Source organism: Capricornis sumatraensis, chromosome 18 (genome assembly GCF_032405125.1).
Source record: "Capricornis sumatraensis isolate serow.1 chromosome 18, serow.2, whole genome shotgun sequence".
NCBI lineage: Eukaryota > Metazoa > Chordata > Mammalia > Artiodactyla > Bovidae > Capricornis > Capricornis sumatraensis.
This window is the reverse complement of record NC_091086.1, coordinates 20,721,300-20,740,933: the sequence shown is the minus strand read 5'-3', so window position 1 is coordinate 20,740,933 and position 19,634 is coordinate 20,721,300. Positions and strand designations below refer to the sequence as shown.

The 19,634-nt window shown below is 37.4% G+C and overlaps 2 protein-coding genes across 5 annotated transcripts in view; one reads left to right on the top strand and one right to left on the bottom strand.

The window, feature by feature from the left end:
- TRAPPC13 (trafficking protein particle complex subunit 13) overlaps window positions 1-3,883 on the top strand; it is a 37,880-nt gene extending 33,997 nt beyond the window's left edge. For 2 of the 4 annotated variants that reach the window (XM_068990359.1, XM_068990357.1), the window contains 2 exons: window positions 2,016-2,163; window positions 2,289-3,883. In XM_068990359.1, the coding sequence (XP_068846460.1) occupies window positions 2,016-2,163; window positions 2,289-2,396 (256 nt within the window). In that variant the 3' untranslated portion in view covers window positions 2,397-3,883. Of the gene's footprint in view, window positions 1-2,012; window positions 2,164-2,288 lie in introns of all 4 variants that reach the window. The other 2 variants (XM_068990358.1, XM_068990356.1) reach the window with 1 other exon arrangement.
- A 3,300-nt stretch (window positions 3,884-7,183) lies between these two features.
- Window positions 7,184-19,634, bottom strand: part of SGTB (small glutamine rich tetratricopeptide repeat co-chaperone beta) — a 44,649-nt gene continuing 32,198 nt past the window's right edge. The window contains exons 5-10 of the mRNA XM_068990726.1: window positions 14,821-14,925; window positions 10,131-10,269; window positions 9,973-10,035; window positions 9,258-9,295; window positions 8,362-8,445; window positions 7,184-7,295 (exon numbers count right to left, since the gene is read on the bottom strand). Coding sequence (XP_068846827.1) covers window positions 7,184-7,295; window positions 8,362-8,445; window positions 9,258-9,295; window positions 9,973-10,035; window positions 10,131-10,269; window positions 14,821-14,925 — 541 coding nt within the window. The remainder of the gene's footprint in view (window positions 7,296-8,361; window positions 8,446-9,257; window positions 9,296-9,972; window positions 10,036-10,130; window positions 10,270-14,820; window positions 14,926-19,634) is intronic.

Here is a 19,634-nt window from a genome sequence, read left to right as displayed (position 1 = left end):
AGGCCAGAAAAACCTAGGATTAAATCCCAGTCCTATCGCTCTGCTGCTCCTTGGAGTACGGTTTGGTGCTAAGTCATTTCAGTTGTGTCCTGTGGACCTTAGCCCGCCAGGCTCTTCTGTCCATGGGCTTCTCCAGGCAAGAATACTGGAGTGGGTTGCCATTGGGGCATTTTGATAATATCACAGTAATGAATCCAAATCATCATAGGCTGAATGTATAATCCTTTTTAATTCTATATCCCTTACACCTTTATGGTATTAGGAAGATAAGCATTTATCCTTCAAAATTACAAAATACCTACTTACCCTGTGACACTTCCTAGACCTTCTCACACATAATCATAGCAAATTGTAATATAGTTTTTTTGTGATACTGATATATTCCTATAATTAATCACTAGTCTCTTCTGTATTGGATTGCAAATACTTTAAAAGAGATCATGTCTTACCAGCATCGTAAGTGCAGTGCCTGCCATATCATAAGAGCTCAGTAAAAAACACAGGATAAAGACTTTGTGCTACATATACCCTTTATGGGTCTGCTTTTAGATTATTTGTTTTGTGTTTTTTGAGTTATAAAAAATTAGTTATTCACCAAATGACAAAGTGCTGTAATAAATAATGAAATAACAGTTTGAGTATTCACTTTACCTTTTGGTAATTCAAATAAGTTTTCTAAAAAGCACTTCTAAAAAGCACTTATTTCTTAGATCTTCAGTTTCTTCATCTATAAAAATGGGATTACTACCAACCCACAACACACACAGACACAGACCTGGAATCCGCTCTTACTGAATTTTTGTGAAATGTAATGAGGAAATTCATGCATTGCACCTAAACTGGTCTGTGGCACACACTGAGCATTTCAAATTGTAGAGGGGAGACAGAGACATATAAAAGCTAAATATCATTAGATCAATACATCGAAAATTCAAGTTTAAATTTAAATTTTAAATGAGTATTTTAAAATGTGGCGCCAACTAAGGAGAGAAAAAGAGCTTAAAGAGTTGAAAGTAAGTCAAGCATGGTGGTAGAGTAGCAGACCATTTTTCATTATGAAACTTTCGGTTTTGTTTTTGTTTTAAAAACAATGCACATACTTTCACTAGAAGTGTTTTATTAAGTTAATAAGTTTAATTGAACTGGTGTTATCAATTATAAGGAGAAGTAAGTAGTCTTTTTCATGTCAAGTGAATACCTGAATAGTTTTACTTGTAAATCTTGCCAGTCATTTGCTATGTTATCTGCGTGGTAAGGGCTTCCCAGGTGACTCCGTGGGTAAAGAATCTGCCTGCAGTGCAGGAGACATGGATTTGATCCCTATGTCGGGAAGATCTCCTGGAGGAGGGCACAGCGACCCACTCCAGTATTTTTGCCTGGAGAATCCCATGGACAGAGAAGCTTGGCGGGCTACAGTCTATAGGGTCACAAAGAGTCGGACGCAGCTGACGCGACTGAGCACACACCGCGTGGTAAAGGAACATAGATTAAATAGAAAAAGCACTGGACCAGCCTCAGGTTTTCATTCTCTTTCCCACAGAGTATCTAACAGAAATAGGAAGGCTACATAGCAACAAGATTAGACACAGATGTCTGGAAGTCTCCCAGAGAAATGGCAAAACTCTTTTTAACAGATCAGCATCAGAGAGCCAGTGTTCAATAACAGAACCAGAAGGCCTACATCCAGATAGGCAGATTAGTCTAAGTGCCACTGTAAACTCCAGAGCAAAACCGTGTCCTTTCATTTTCCTGATTCTGTCTTAAGTGAAATAAAACGATATGATAGATTTTCATTTCTGTTCCTGGTTTGCAGCTGGATACCATGAAAAGAAATAGTGATTTAGAAACATTGCAGTATCCCTTTGTGAAAAGAACAAGATTTATTCCTGTTTTTCTGATTCCTCCAGCAGTGAAAGAACGATGGATCTTGTTTTCAAAGTGTGATTTAGAAATATTGCAGTATCCCTTTGTGAAGGGAACAAGATTTATTCCTATTTTTCTGATTCCTCCAGCAGTGAAAGAACGATGGATCTTGTTTTGGAAATGTGCAATACCAATTCTATCCACTGGTGTGGCATTTCAGGAAGACAACTTGGAAAGCTCCATCCAAGTTCCTCTCTCTGCCTTGCCCTCACACTACTGTCTTCAGTGCAAGGACTGCAAGTATGCTATCTTTTCAGTAATTTCAGTATTTAGAGGCTATTAACCCATAGTCATTTATTATATCCATTCTTTCTCTGGTCATTACCAATGAATGAAAACTTGGGTCTGTGTTTTCCTCTCAATAGAGCGTCTCCGGCTTAAGACTAACAGACACATTCTTAAAGAGAACATATGAATATGATGACATCGCACAAGTCTGTGTGGTATCTTCGGCCATTAAAGTGGAAAGCTGAAGAAAATGTCCAGTGTTACACTTTTCACTGAGTTGCCCAGAATTTTCTGTATTTTTGTCACCTTTGTAAAATGATCAACAGTAAAAATAAGTATGTTATTTCAATTTCTTCCCTATAAAAGTTAAAATATTAAATATTTGTTTTGAAAAGAACCATCTACTGATTTTATCTTGTAAGTTATATTCCAAATGAACATTTGTGTATTTTCTGCACATGTGATTTTGTTTCACTTTAAATGACGATTGGACTTTGTTCTCCAAAAGCTATATTTGAGGCCATGTGTCCCTAGCAGGTATCTTGAACAACGGTCAGTAAACTTTTAATGCAAAGGGCCAGATACTGCATATGTTAGACCTTGCAGGCCATGAGGTTTCTGCTGAAATTACTCTGCGGTTGTAATACAAAAGCAGCCAGTAGGCTCTAGTGACTTAGACAGTAAAGAATCCACCTGCAGTGGAGGCGACCCAGGTTCAGTCCCTGGGTCAAGAAGATCCCCTGGAGAAGGGAATGGCTACCCACTCCCATATTCTTTCCTGGAGAATTCAATGGACAGAGGGGCCTGGCAGGCTACAGTCCATGAGGTTGCAAAGGGTCGGAAACAACCGAGCGACTTTCACTTTAGGCAAAAATTGTCCCACAGCATTTACAAAAACAAGCAGCTGGCCAGACCTGACCTGCAGGCCATAGCTTGCTGACCTCGATCTCGAAGATACAGTGGTTTCTTAAAACTTTAGAATTCTCATCATCCTTTATTTAGGAGTATTTTCGTTAACACCAGCTGTTTCCTCAGTCAACAAAAAAAGTTTAAAACAACTGTGGTGGTCCTCACATAATCTTGTATTTGCTAACACGGTATGAATTTTTCTAGTTGTTTTCAAAATTATCATATTGACATCTGTATTTTTGTGTACATACAAACACGTCTAACTTTCAGTTACTAAACGCAGATAAGAATTGGTTTTATTTCTTAAACTGTCAATTACTCGGATAACTCTAAGCTAAGAAGCCTCATCATTTTCTAAGACTGAACTGAACTGAACTGAACTGAAGCCAAGAAAGTCCTGTTTTATTCCCATTGAAAAATAAACTACTTTTTTTAAAGGCATACTTAAAGGATTTCCAGCTTCTGATACTTGATTTTGAACTCTACATCATGTATTATTACAAAACTGTTCCTGCATGTAATCACATTAATTTACTTATGTCATATACAGAACAGTGAGGAGATTAAGACTATAAACAACTTTTGGATATGGATGTAATAAAAGTTTCAGTACTTTGAAACAAAACAAAAACTAATGCTGTTAAATAAAAACTTAAGTTGAAATTCAAGCATGTGTATATAACTGCTTAAATGTAAATGCATTAAGTCAAATACAAAAATCGGTTCTTCTTAAATGCATAATTATTTATTGCCATGACAAATTGTTTGGTCCAAAATGAAAGCTGTATTCAGAATGACATTTGCCCTTAAATTGAAGAGGTAATTAATGAAACATCCGTGCAAAATAAAGTGCAAGCAGTGTAAAATTATCTTTGTCCAAAGACAGTCTTTTCTCCAAAATGAGTACAATTGATTAAATGATTAAATAAGACTTTATAGCCCCTGCACTGGATACTTCAGTAGCTTTCAAGGTGTCTTCTCATGACTGAACCTTCTGTTTGACTCCATTCAAATTTTAAAAGTAACATGATGGTCACTTGGGATTCTGCTATACAATTTGACTTAGTTACAAAGACTCCCTTTTTTATAAGCCACAACCTAGACACATATTGTTCCTTCTTAAGGAAAGGTTACATAGTGTCATCTTAGAAAGGATCTGTTTAAACCATATTATAAAAATTAGATAACCAATTTGGTACATTAAGTAGAAATGTCATTTGCATACAAAGGACATTGTAAATTTTACATTTACAATGGAAAAGACCCTGATGCTGGGAAAGATTGAAGGCAAAAGGCGAAAGGGGCAGCAAAGGATGAGATGGCATCACCAACTCAATGGACATGAAGTTGAGCAAACTCCAGGAGACAGTGAAGGACAGAGGAATCTGGTGTGTTGAAGTCCATGGGTTCACAAAGAGTCAGACACAGCGACTGAACAACAATAAAAAATTTTACATAGCATCATAAAAATTACAGCTATTATAATAAAAAATGGTTAATGGAAACCAATCATTCCTAAGTAGAATGTATATAAAGATTTACTTTAACGGCTTCTTGTTTCAGACAAGCACAATAACATTTGGGGCATTCTTTATAATTTTAAGAGTAGCTAGCACAATACAGCTACACAAAACCTTCTTGAAATAGCGTGCAATGGAGTAATTTCAAAGTGATGAAAGTACTTAAAAAGCAAAAGTGGCTTGAACAGAATGGAAATCCAGGTAAGTGGATAGATTATCTAGATGTGTTATGGGAGATACATTAGAAAAGAAACCAGACAAATGAAATGGAAGAAATACACCAATTCACATTACTTCATATAGAAAGAATGGCTACTTTAACTACAGATATTAGTAAAGACATTGTTTTAAAGTATTTTTGCTTATAATGTCTTTGATTTTGGTATCAAAGTTGGCAAAATAAAATGAAGTTGGGAAGTGTTTCCTCTTCTGCTGGAAGAAATTGTGTAGATTCAATATTAAGTGTTTGGCAGAATTCACCATTGAAATTGGGCCTGTGGTTTTCTTTTCTGGAGGTACCTTATTTCTTCAGTGAGTTATGGTAGTTTGTATCTTATAAAGAATTTATCTGTTTCATGGATATGGACCTACAGTTGATCATAGTATTTTCTAGTTCTCTTTTTAATGTCTGCATGGTCTGCAGTGATATCCCTTCTTTCATTTCTGATACTGTTGATTCATATTCTCTTTATTTTCCTACTCAGAGGCTTACCAGTTTTACCAATTTGAAAGCATCTGTAATGCATTCAAGATAATTATGCTAGGAACCTTTTCTTATGCAACACCAGCAAGAATTGACTGTTTTTTTTGTTTTTTTTTTTTTGCCCACACCGTAGGCTGGCAGAATCTTTGGAAGTATGGCATCTTAACCATATCACCACCCAAGTTGATTTAAGTGCAATATAGGAGACAATTCAGAAGGCTTATCTTAGACTTATGTCCTACTTTTCTCTGGAAAAGAACTGTAGGTTCATGTAGCTTTTCCTTGTATCCTGAGCCCAGGCATTTTAGATATTTGCTGACCTAAAAGAGGAGAAATCTCTAACCTAGTGTTTAAATTAGAGCCCTTGGGATCTACATCAGAACCACTTGTTGTGCTGTGTGGAATGGTGATTCCCAGACCTTATAGGACCTGATAAAGTTGAAAAGTATGCCCCTGAATCTGGATTTTGAACGAATTCCAAGGTGATTATTATAATGAAATTATCGAACTGTTCTAATCCAACAAAGGGAAAGAAGGGAAAGTTGGTTTTTAAATTTTAAGATATCAAATAATTAGCCTTTTGAGATAAAGTTACAGTAATAACAATTAAATCAGTCAGCAGTAGTACTGATTTAATTTTGTATTACTGTTTGTTTTCTTTCACAACACTTGTGAAATTCATTATGTGTCTACCAGCTTTACCAATTTTATAATTAACAAACCAAAGAAATTCCAGCTGGAATTAGAACAATCTCATCCATCACTCTAGTTAGAGCCATTTCAACACTTAATGCCACTTCTCTTCACTAACTAATATGTATTCTAACTTCAATACAATATTTCAAGTCCCCTGTTACATTTAAGCTGCATCAAATTAAGAAACATAAAAGTGACATGCCAAGCCAAATTATAGCAGAGGATGAACATGAACAAGAAGTGTTAATGACAGATACTTTTTGTAACCCATCAAATAATTACGAGTTCAAAAAATCAGTGTCTGCAGGCACATAATTAAATGCCACTTAGGAAATCCTTAAGGGCCAAGCTACTGGTTTATTTAAATGTAGATATATTTGAAAGTTTCCATGGTAAGGTCACTAGAGAAATTGTGCTAGTGAAATTGAATAGTTATACAACTCACCTAACCAATATTATTAAGGATTTCTAAATGTATTTTATTATGTACTTAGCATAAGTGGCCATGCTAATGTTATCTATACCAAACTGTAGGCAAGATTAGTTAAGACCTATGCAAAAAACCTGAGCACCCTACATTCACTTTCTATACATTCACAGCATCTATTTTTTCTTTTCTAAACAACACCAAATACTGCTTTCCACCAGCTCTTAAGATTTCTGTCACCCAACAAAATAAGCAGCATTAAAGACAGTACTGGCCCCTGTCATATCTTCACTACTGATAGCACTATCAAAGCTAAACCCAGTAACGAATTTCTTCTCTCCAAAGATGCTACTCAGTGGCAAGTATATTTCTCCTAATTCAGCATGAGAATCCTTTCCTCTTGGTTATCTCCCCTTTCAAAAAAGTTTGCTTATGGGAATTTGGTGCTAGAGAACTCAACCAGTAAACAGTCCTACTGTTCAATAAATATACTCTGCTATTAAGTCTAGTATACAAATACAATGAAGATTTGAAAATGGAACCATGTCCAGTTAAGTGCTATACTGGCACTTAACAAGGCTACTGATCACCTGCTTACAAAGGAATCATGTTATGGTCAAGTCAACATAACATAATCATGTTATGTTATCTGTTTGTGATAAACCTATTGTCTAGACAGATTTATATTTTAGATTTTGTTTTTGTTTTGGTCACTATCTACAGCAGACACTTGAGAGCCATCACCAACTGCATTCTGGGTGAGGGGCCCCAGTCAAGTCAGGAATGTTCTTCAGCACTGCTGCTGAATGACCTGCTCCGGATGTGATTTCTAAGTTGCTCTATGAGTTCAGGATTCTGCTGCTGTATCTGCTGAGCAAACTGCTGTCCCCTGTAGTAAAGAGGCAAAGTAGTATGAATTAGGGAACTTCCAACCACACAATACCAACACAAAACGAACTGCGAACGATGTGGGTACTACCCAAAGGGAACTTTTTCTATAAAAACAACTTTTAGATTCGACCGATCTGCAAGTGTACCAGCACCTCCATATACCATTTATACAGTGCCATGTTCTTTATGAGAAATCGAACACCCAAGCTAACAAGTGAGTTCCTGAATTGAGTCAAATCCACCCCTCCCCAACCCAGTGCTTAACCACAGATAAGCAAAGGGCTAAAAAGAATATGCTTTTTATTATATGTGTGCAAATATAATGCAAGGTATTTGTTCTTGTGATCAAGTCAGTCTCTCATATGGCAGGTGTCACACCTATTTGGGAATGCTTATGAAGTCACCTAACAGAACTGAGTTCTTGAAAGACAGATTTGATCCAAACTACTGAGTGTGTACCTCCCAATTGCAAGTGTTAGGTATCACTAAAATCATGCCACTTAAAGATCCCTCTAAAAATGCCATATTGCAAGTGGGTTTATACAGTTGTGATCACAAACAAAAAATTATATTTGACACTTCATATAACATTTCCAGTAACAGCATCACACAGATTCAAAAAGCACAGCAGCCTAAGCAGCTTGGATGGAGGTAGAGGTAATGTGTTCAAGTAAAGAGAAGATAAAATGAGTTCCTTTAGCAATGACATGCACTGCAGAAGTTTGAATTAAAGTATCCTAAATCCTATGCAATATATGATTTTTAAATACATATGTGTACATAAAACTCATTAAGTAGATATTCGTCATCTGATTTGCTAAAAAAGTTTTTCTTGGATCCAATTTTCTGGACTCCTGCCTTTCAGGCAGAAAATTTAAATTTATGAACCACTTTTAAATTTAATAACTAATGAGGTCACTGATAACAGTAAAAGATAAAAATTTAAAAAGAAAGCCTTGGTCCCCTTACCTTAGAGACAAATGGTAAAACATAAAGTACTCAAACTGTAAACATAAAATACCTTTTTTGTTTTTTTAACTATTTCTATTTTAAATAAAACTTACGCTTGAATGAGGCTAGACAGGTCAGTTAGGCCCCCAACACCAGCAGCAGGCCCCCCAATAGCATTTGTCATCATTCCTGACATTCTAGAGGAAGCAAGAGATAAATCAAATTGGCATATATTCTTTTTTTTTAATATTTTTAATTGGTGGATAATTGCTTTACAATGTTGTGTTGGCTTCTGCCATACATCAACATGAAACCAGCCATGGGTATACGTATGTCCCCTCCCTCCTGAACCTCCCTCCATCTCCCACCCCATCCCATCTCTCCAGGTTGTCACAGAGCACCCAAGTTTGAGCTCCTTGCGGCATACAGCAAATTCCCACTGGCTATCTGTTTTACATGTGGTAACGTTTATGTTTCCACGCTGTTCCCTCCGTTCGTCCCACCCTCTCCTTCTTCCACTGTGTCCGCAAGTCTCTTCTCTATGTCTGCCTCTATTGCTACCCTGCAAACAGGTTCATCAGTACCATTTTTCTAGATTCCATACATATGTGTTAATACACAACATTTGTTTTTTTTCTCTTTCTAACTTCACTCTGTATAACACGCTCCAAGTACCTCCACAACATTAGAAATGACTCAAATGCATTCCTTTTTATGCCTGACTAATATTCCATTGTATATGTGTACCATAACTTCTTCATCCATTCATATATCGATGGACATCTAGGTTGCTTCCATGTCCTAGCTATTGTAAATAGTGCTGCAACAGACATTGGGGTAATACCAGCCAAGGAAAGCAGGTAGATATACCCACATTGGGTAGGCCAAATGAGTGTGACTTTAAGTTCCAATTGACTGACATTTAGGTATCATTTTGGAGCTAATGTGCTCAAATAGGAGCCTGACAAGTGGAAAGGAGAAATGTAATATACTCTTTCTGTATACTCACAGCTGTTGAACTTGAGGATTCTGCATTAAACTTGCTGCCTGGAATTGAAAAATGGTATCTCTCATGAAAGGCAGTTAATATTTAGGGATCGTTAAAAAAGGTTTTTTTTCAAGCAGAGAGAAGCTAGATCATGTATATATTAGCATTTTACAGAGTTTTGGTGTGCTATACAAAGTGAGTGGGAATGTAAAAAAGAGGAGGTACTAGGAAAAATGGTATTAACAATACATTGCACAATAAAGAGATTACAAACACTATAAACTAAGGATACAGCAGCAGTTTACTTCCTCCTACTGATCAGACAAAGCCAGAAGAGCTTAGGAAACCACAATAGGCAAAATCCTCACACTTCAAATACTAGATACCTTCCTAGGGTTACTTTCACCTAAGAGGGTAGTTTTTAGCCTTCTGTAGATTTGCAGATCCCTTTGCCAATCTCATGAAAAATATGATTCTCTCCCTAGAAAAATGCATATATCTATATGTACACAAAGTTTCATCTACAGTTCCAAGTAATCCAGGGGCTTCCTGAAGTTCACCCATGGCTTTTTCACAAAACTGTACATGAGTAGGTTAAAAACCTCAGCAATAACATCATACCACCACTGCTACCACTGCCATCACAAAAGCTCTCTTACTTGTTTCTAAAAACTTTGGAACTACATAGTTCTAATGGGAAATAGAGCCAACAAAGCAGAAAAGGAAATATACTCACCATACTAATGAAGGCTGGATTATTTATTAAGCTAGCCATGTCAAAGCTCAGTCCAGTTCCTGTCTGTAAAACAATTACATCTGAGAATTACTCTAAACACTACAATTTGATAATTGTGAATGATAAACTATTCCATTTATTTGGCATTAATAACTTACAGGACTAGATACCTCTCTTAACTTCTGTTCTGCTATTTTCAGATTTGATTTATAGGAATCATTTTCAGGGTCAAGATCTAATGCCTTCTGATAACTTGTAACTGCTTCTTGAAATTTATTCATGGCAGTGAGGGCCAGCCTGAAAAGAATGCATTTTGAGAGTATAAGCTGTATGACTGAAGAACATTAGGACACCACAAATGTCATCAAAAGTCTATCTTGGTATTCAGTTTGAATCCAGATTACATTTTATTTATTCATTGTACAGTTGACCCCTGAACAGCATGGATCTGAATAGCAAAAACCCACTTATATGTGAATTTTTTCCAACAGTAAATACTACAGTACTGTACAATCTGGTTGGTTAAATCTGCAGACCCAGAGGAACCATAGATATGGAGGAACTGTGGATACCACGGTTGACTGTGAGTTACACGCATATTCTTGAATGCAGAGCGTCAGTACTCCTAACACCCACATTGTTCAAGAATCAACTACAGTATGGTTCACAGGAGTGTCACTTCCTTTTAACTCCAAGATTCTGTAAGTCTGGATTCTCTCCATTCTGCTTGGTGCCAACCTTGGTTGTCCTACATGAATCAAGAACTTAATGATTAGAAAGGGAAAACAAACTGCAAAAAAAAAGTAGATAAATATGAGGAATTCCCTAGTGATCCAGTGGTTTCACTGCTGAGGGCCTGGGTTCAATCCCTGGTCAGAGAACTAAGATCCTGCAAGCTGTGTGGCATGGCCAAAACAAAAAACCAAAATACAGCAACAACAAAAAATAAACATTTATGTACATGTAACTGAATCACTTTGCTGTACACCTGAAACTAACACAATGTTGTAAATCAGCTATTATTGTTTAGTTGCTAAGTCCTGTCCAACTCAACTATACTTCAATAAAAATATTTTTTTAAAAAGAGATTATTATACAGAGTGATGTAATTCAGAAAGAGAAAAACATATCATATTCACACACATATAAGGAATCTACAAAGATGGTACTTATGAACCTATCTGCAGAGGAGCGATGGAGACACAGGTGTAGACAGCAGGCTTGCGAAGATGGCAGGGGTCGGGGAGCAGAGGGTGGGACGGATGGAGAGAGTGGCGTGGAAACAGACACTACCATACGCAAAACAGCCAGCCAGTGGGAGTCTGCTGTATGATTCAGGGAACTCAAACCGGGGCTCTGTGACAATCAAGAGGGCTGGATGGGCTGGGAGATGGGAGGGAGGTTCAAGAGGGAGGGACACATGTATACCTATGGCTGATCCATGTTGATGTGTGGCAGAAACCAGCACAACACTGGAAAGCAATCATCCTTCAATTGAAAATAATTTTTTTTAAAAAACTTAATGATTAGAAATGAATCTTATATACCCTTCCATTTTTAAGCTTACTATGTGAACTAATTTGCTTTATGAATGATTAAGCTCCATAAAAATGTGAGCTGACTAATTCTGTGGTCATGTAACTCCATGATGCTAAAACTGCTTTAAGAACTCCAAACTAAATTTGTCCTTCACTACGGCCCACTTTCTTCCTTCTTAACAGAGACACTGAACCACAATAAATATCACTTTACCATAAAAAGTAAAAAAAAGTAAGCTGTGAGGTGTCAGCTAATTACTCTTGAATAAGACATGTTAGTTTTTAAATAGATAAAACTGGCAATCCTTATGCCTCAAATACCACACATTATCCCAGGCACAGGTCAAAGAATTAGTTACTAAATTTAATGTTTTCCTCTATCTAGTTAGGATTTATTTACTGCAAAATTATTTCAGAACTAAAAACTAATGGTGTATATGGAGAGAGCATTGAGGGTTTTATTTTTTCTAAGTTTATTTTTTAACAAATTAACTCCAATTCTTTCTTGAATCACTTACCGCATAGACTTCTGATCTAGATAAAATATAATGCCTAATCACAGAGAAAAATCTCAGAACCTAATTAGTTTTCTCCCAATCATGCAAGATACTTTATCACAATCCTCAATTAATTAAGTCATACATGTTTATTGGAGTCATACTATGTACCAGACACTATTTTAGATTCCTCAGTGAAAAAGGTAAAGTTCTTGGGTTTGAGAAAATTTTATTCTATCAGGGGAGGACAAGCAATAAACACGCAAATAAAAAAACATACTATTAAAGAGAATGCATAGGGGCACTCAACAATGAGAAGAAAAGCGGTCCTAAGCAAATTAGAGGAGCAACATTTTAAGCAGAAGCAGCAATGAACGCCACAGCCCTGAGAGGCTCCAAGTCTAGCATGCTTAAGGAAGAGGACTAAGGCTGAGGCGGGAGCTCAGAGAACAAAGTGCGGGAAGAGGCGATGTCAGGGAGCGTTACGGGGTTATGGGGCCACGGTTTGGAGTCTGGATTTTATCCTGGTCGCAACAGAATAACATAATTTGATTTACGCTTTAAAAAGCTCACTCTGGCTTCTCTGCAGAGGATCAACATGGGTGGACAGAGTAGAGTGAAGGCAGGGAAATGAGTTAGAAGGCTACTGCAGTAGCCTAGATAAGAGAGGGTAATTTGGACTAGAGCTGTAAACAAGAAAGCAATCAATGCTTGAGTTCAAAAAATATGTGGAAACTAGAATTGGTAGGACATCCTGATAGGTTAGATGTGTCAGGTATAATAGGAGTGAAGGATGATGATTCCTAGGCTTTTGAACGAAGCTCAGGGTAGGTAGAATGGCAGTATATTTACTGAGAGGAGGATTTAAGGGAACAGGAGTTCTGTTTGGGACATGTTAAGTTTAAATGCTTATTAAAAATCTAAGTGGAGATGAAAAACAGCTGGTTATATGAGTATGGGGTTTAGACATATAACTTCAGAGCTCCATAAACATATACAGTTGGTTTTCATCATCTATAGTAATTATGCTCTACAAGGACACCGCAAACACTAAATTAGCAAACACTGAACAATTGCTCCTAGGGGAAATACAATGTTATGTTCCTGTGAGCCTCTGGTCACAACATTTTCATCAACCAGTCAATACACAACTTGTTTTTACATGCGTTTCTGTTTAAAGAAAACTTATCTAATTGATTCACAGTCGATTGTACCAACTCATGCCTGAACAAAGCTCATCTAACTCAGGTATTTTCTTGGTGAGGCACATTACAGCCTCCTTGCACACAGAAACACTAGACAACACTTCAGCCTATGTTTGGGCAGCCACTGTAAACAAAAACACAAAAATGCAAAAAATATAGCACTAAATAGACTGGGAAAAGGACACTCATTTTACAGCATGAGAGCTGAAACAAGAAAGATAGAGCACTGCCTTATCTGACCTCGACTGAGCTCATGTACATCAGGTGACAAGGTTTTCACCATTCTTCAGATGCCCACAAAGCACAGTAAGCACAGATTTGGATCCATTAATACAGAGTATTGACAACAGATGAAATTTAAAAACATGGGACAGGATGAAATCAGAGAAAAAATATAGACAGAGAGAGAGCAGCAGCAGAGGAAAGAGCCCTGCAGCATATCATTACTGAGAGGTGGCAGAGGAGGAAGAACCAGTATTAGAGACTGAAAAAGAACATCCAGTGAAGGAGAAGGAAAACCAGGAAGCATGGTGTCCCAGGCGCCTAGAGAATGAAGTATTTCAGAAAGAAGTTAATCCTGGGAATTCCCTGGTTAACCAGTGGTTAGGGCTAAACATTTTCACTGCCTTGGCCTGGGTTCAATCCCTGGTGGGGGAAGTAAGGTCCCACGAGCTGGGTAATGCAGAAAAAAAAAAAAAGTTAATCATGCCACATACTAAAAGATGGGGTAGGATGAGACTACAGAACTGAATACTGACCTTGGAAAAATATGGACAACTGGTGACCTTGAATAGAGTTCTCAACAGAGTGATACAGATAAATAGTCCTACTGGAGTGAGCTGAAAGAATGAGATGATGAAGCCCAGACAGCAAGTACAGACAACTATGAGGGGCTCTGCAGAGAAAGAGGAACAGAGGAATGATGTAGCTGGGTACAAGGATGGTTCTAACATGATTTTTTATGATCTTTTCATATGTAGTAACTGTCACTGTTAGAGATGGGAAAACGGGTATTGTAGAAGACACAGGAGAGGATTACAAGTGTAAAGTCCTTGGTACAAAGGCATGAGATCTAAGGCATGAGTGAATGCATTAGTCTTAGATAAGACCCCTTCCATTTGAATAGGAAAAAAAAAGGCTATCTGTGCAAATACACATGTGGGTACATTGGTGGCTTTGCAAATAAGAAGATGAAATTTTTTTTAATGCATCTATTTTATCCGTTTAGTAAAAGGTTGAGAGGACCATGGAAAATGCAGTGGAAATTTGAAAAGAATATGTATGAAACAGTCAACTCAGAGAGGGGTAAGGTGAATTTAGAAGTGTAGTAGGATTAGTTGTCAAAATACTGTGTGCTTGAGATTTGTAGCCTTGAATATGAAGTAGGTCTACTCAGTATGGTTGTTATGGTTTTCTCCAAAAACCACCCATTCATCATACACTAATCATCTCCCTTCCAAGACAGAATTGCAATCATTTCCTCCCTCAATGTTATATTTATACTAGTCCAGAGGGTGCAATATGACGCAGGAAATTCAAAACCAAGCCATTAAGAACAGCATATCTGATACTACTTGGTAGTACTTTGAACATTCTCCCAAAACTTACCCCATTCTCCCATAGGCCTTGCTGTACTTTGAATCAATCGCTATTGCTTTTTCACAATCCTTTATTGCATCTGTGTAGTGACCTAATTTACTCTGAGCAGCAGCCCTAAGAGAAAGAGAAGAGATTTTTATCATAAGAAGCATTCAAGGCACTAATTTAGATTTCCAGGTGCTAATAAAATTATATTTTCCTTGTCCCAATTTGCATATCACTCCCAGTAAATATCTAAACCAAACTAAGATAATTCTATAATCAAGTGAAAATTCAGAAACAAAATTCAGAGAAAATATGTACTTTGCTTCCCCCAGTTTGCTTTGATATAGAAAAGATAAAATATGAGAACCTTACAACTGGTTTACCTGCTTTCTAATTTGCCCAAACAGAAAACTGAAAACACCAGGACATTTGGGATTACTTGGGAGGCATACACAGTGATGGCTGTGAATGGCCACTCAGAGTATTGTACTGTTAAATGATCACATAGGAACTAAAAAGCCTCTTGATGAAAGTGAAAGAGGAGAGTGAAAAAGTTGGCTTAAAGCTCAACATTCAGAAAACGAAGATCATGGCATCTGGTCCCATCACTTCATGGGAAATAGATGGGGAAACAGTGGAAATAGTGTCAGACTTTATTTTGGGGGGCTCCAAAATCACTGCAGATGGTGACTGCAGCCATGAAATTAAAAGACACTTACTCCTTGGAAGAAAAGTTATGACCAACCTAGATAGCATGTTGAAAAGCAGAGACATTACTTTGCCAATAAAGGTCCATCTAGTCAAGGCTGTGGTTTTTCCAGTGGTCATGTGTGGATGTGAGAGTTTGACTGTGAAGAAAGCTGAGTGCCAAAGAATTGATGCTTTTGAACTGTGGTGTTGGAGAAGACTCTTGAGAGTCCCTTGGACTGCAAGGAGATCCAACCAGTCCATTCTAAAGGAGATCAGCCCTGGGATTTCTTTGGAAGGAATGATGCTAAAGCTGAAACTCCAGTACTTTGGCCACCTCATGTGAAGAGTTGACTCATTGGAAAAGACTCTGATGCTGGGAGGGATTGGGGGCAGGAGAAGGGGACGACCAAGGATGAGATGGCTGGATGGCATCACTGACTCAATGGACTTGAATTTGAGTGAACTCTGGGAGATGGTGATGGACAGGGAGGCCTGGCATGCTGCGATTCATGGGGTCGCAGAGTCGGACACGACTGAGCGACTGAACTGAACTGAACTGAACTGAAGGTTGTCATCTACAAGTCAAAGGTGAAAAATGAAACTTAACCTATGTGCCTAAATCTGACTGTAAATTGAGTATGGCGATGTATTCAATCTACTTAGCATAGAATCTCAGAGCGATTAAGGACTGCAAGTCCTTCAGACTGAATGGCTCAATAATGTCTCCTGCCCTCCATCCCAACCATTACCCCATACCTTCTCCTCCAGACTAAGTATTTCTACTTTCTTCACTCAACTAATCTATCTGTCAAGGGCAAGCTAATGCATATCTACTTTTCTAGACATAATGGACAGAAGAGTAATCATGATTATATTCTGGTGGGGAAGGGAGGATGAGGGCTAGCAGACTATAAAAGGAAGGCTGTGGTGAGTTCAGATTTCCATCAACCTTTGTTTACACTGCATGAATGAGACTACTTCTCAAACTAAGATTATAAAATCTGAAAAAATAAACATAGTCTTCTTTGCTTGAGTTAAAAAATATAAATATGAAAGTAGAGGATTCAACGAACCTGTTTTGGTGGTTCATGTGAAAAAGCAGTATGGATTCATTTGACTGAATACTCACTACAAAACTAACAGGATGACAAGAAAGAATGCCCATTAAAAATGACCATTAAGGGCTTCCCTGATGGCTCAGTGTAAAGAATCTGCCTACCAGTGCAGGAGATGCAAGTTCGATCCCTGATCCAGGAAGATCCCACATGCCACGGGAAGCTAAACCCGTGCACCACAACTTCTGAGCCTGAGCTCTGGAGCCCCAGAGCCACAACCACTGAAGCCTACACGAGAAGCTCCTACACCACAAGTGAAGACCAGCCCCTGCTCTCCCCAAAGAGAAAAGCACTCGCAGTAATGAAGGCCCAGCACAGCCAAAAATAAAGAAATAAAACCTGAAAAAAAAAAGCCACTCTTTAAAAAAAAAATTAAAAGAATAGATATAGAATGCTAGCACTTCCAAATAATTGGAAAAAATCAAGTAAAAATAACAATCAATATAGTAGAAAGCAAAAGAGAAAACAGAGCGAAGGAGAGGGAGAACAAAACAAAATATAAGCTAGCAGAAAAAATTCAAATACATAAGTAATGAAAAAATTGCCTAGATAAACATCAATTTCTCAAACTGTATACATATCACTTACAAAACAAGCACACACAAGTTGAAGTTAAAGGGATAGAAAAAGAGAATGAGGTAAACTAAAAGCCAACCAAAAGAAAGCTGTTACAGAAACATTAATAACAGACATAATGCAAAGGACATGATTAAGACTACAAAGTCATCATTTATTAACATTCTTTTTTAGTTCAATTTTACGAAAAGTGTTTACGTGACTCAGAAGTCAGACATATATTAAAAGCCTCATGCTTATCTCCTAGAGGATGCTTGGCAATGGGAGAGAAACGAGAATGACACTTCAAAAAGGATGAAAAAGTAAACCTTCAAACAGAAGAAAACAGAAGCAAATAACCCTAACTCTATATCAAAAGCAATTCAAGAACTCAAACACAGTATTCTGAGTATATGGCCTTAGTAAGATGCATTCTAAAAACAAAAAGTAAACTGCAAAGGAATTCTGAAGTTTCCTTAGTGAGCCAGCTAGAGCATGTTGACAGCCTGTGTGTGCTCAGTTGCTCAGTCTGTCCAGCTCTTTGCAACCCATGGACCGTAGCCCGCCAGGCTCCTCTGCCCATGGGATTTTCTAGGCAAGAAGACTAGAATGGAGTAGGTTGCCGTTTCCTCCTCCAGGGGATCTTCCTGACCCAGGGATGGAACCTACGTGTCCTGCATCTCCTGCATCGGCAGGCAGATTCTTTACCACTGAACCACCTGGGAAACCCAATACCAGTTGAAGAATAGAGCTTATCAGGAAGTACACTGGTGCTGTCGGAAAGCAGCGCTCTCTTCTGGAGACAGGTACAAACACAAAATGAGGGACGGTAGGGAAAGCCTCTGTGACACTAGATGTGAACTGAGAACATCTGGATAAAATGATGACTTTTCAAAAAGAATTATTTTCTAGCTCTGTCCTTTGAAAGGACCTGAAGCAGTAACATTTCAGTAGAAGCTATCATGCCTTGCAATCAGATCTTGGTTTCTAAATACTATCCTCCACTAAAAGGAGTTCCGTGCAGAAATAGTTGAGCCCAGGTTTAAGGGCAGAGAAAGTACAAGGCATATCTGGAATACTTTGTTCTCTCAGAAAGCAAGAAAGTGTTCAAAAACTAATGAAGGTATACAAAAGGACAACCAGTTTAAAGGGCTCCCACTAGACAAATATAGGATAATTTAAGGGTCAAAATGATAAGTAGGTAATTTATTAGAACACACTGAATAGTGGATTTTTTAAAATTCATGAGTCCATAGGATGCTTTGGGAAGACAAAGGAAAAGAGAAGCAGAAAAAGGTGAAAAGGAAAGAAAACTCTTCTTTATAGAAATATGTGAGGAAATATATGTAAAGGAAAAGACAAAATTAGAAAATCACTATTTTGTAACCATTTATGTAATAATGATTCAGGGACACTTCATGAATGGATGACAAAACACTTCGTAGAAGACTGTTGGTGAACAGGATATTAACATGATTTGACCATATAATTTTTTCCTTTTTTTAACTGAAATACAGTTGATGTACAGTTTTATGTTTCAGGTGAACTACATGGTGATTCAACATTTATATCTGTTATGAAATGATCACAGTAATTCTAGTATACAACCATCCCTGTACAAAGTTATGACAAAATTATATACCATATTCCTTAGGCTGTATATTATGTCCTCTTACTTATTTACTTTATAATTGGAAGTTTGCAACTCTTAATTCCCTTCATCTATTTCACCCAACCCATCATTCCACTCCCCTCTGGCAAACACCCATTTGTTCTCTATATCTATGAATCTATTCTCATATTGTTTGACTGAGTGGCTACACCAAATTACACACCCACAAACAGACCATGAGAATTCCCCCTTGTATACACCCTCACCAATACTTGTCATATGCTGTCCTTTTGCTGACAGCCATTCAAAACCATTGTGGTTTTGATTTCCATTTACATGATGATTAGTGATGCTGAGTAACTTTTCATGTGTTTCTTGGCCAACTGTGTTTTCTTCAGAAAAAATATTTATTCAGGTCCAACAACTTGGTTGGTTGTTTTTATGATGTTGAATGGTATGAGTTTTTGTATACAGTAAGCAATTATCTAATAAACATATAGTTTGCAACTCTCTTCCATTCAGCAGGCTGCCTCTTCATTTTGCAGTTTGAATTATTTCTAAGTATTTTACTCTTTTTTGCATGCTAAGTCACTTCCATCATATCCTCTGCTCTGTAACAAATCTTTAGTTTAATACAGCCCCATTTGTTTATTTTGCTTTTAATCTCCCTAGCGTGAAGAGACAGATGCCAAAAACTACTGCTAAGACTGATATCAAAGAGTGTACTGCCCATGTTTTCTTTGAGGAGTTTCATGATTTCAAATCTTACATTTAAGTCTTAGTTTCATTTTGAGTTTATTTTTGCATGTAGTGTGAAAATTGCTATTTCTTCTTGAGTCAGATTTAGTAAGCTACAACTTTTAAAA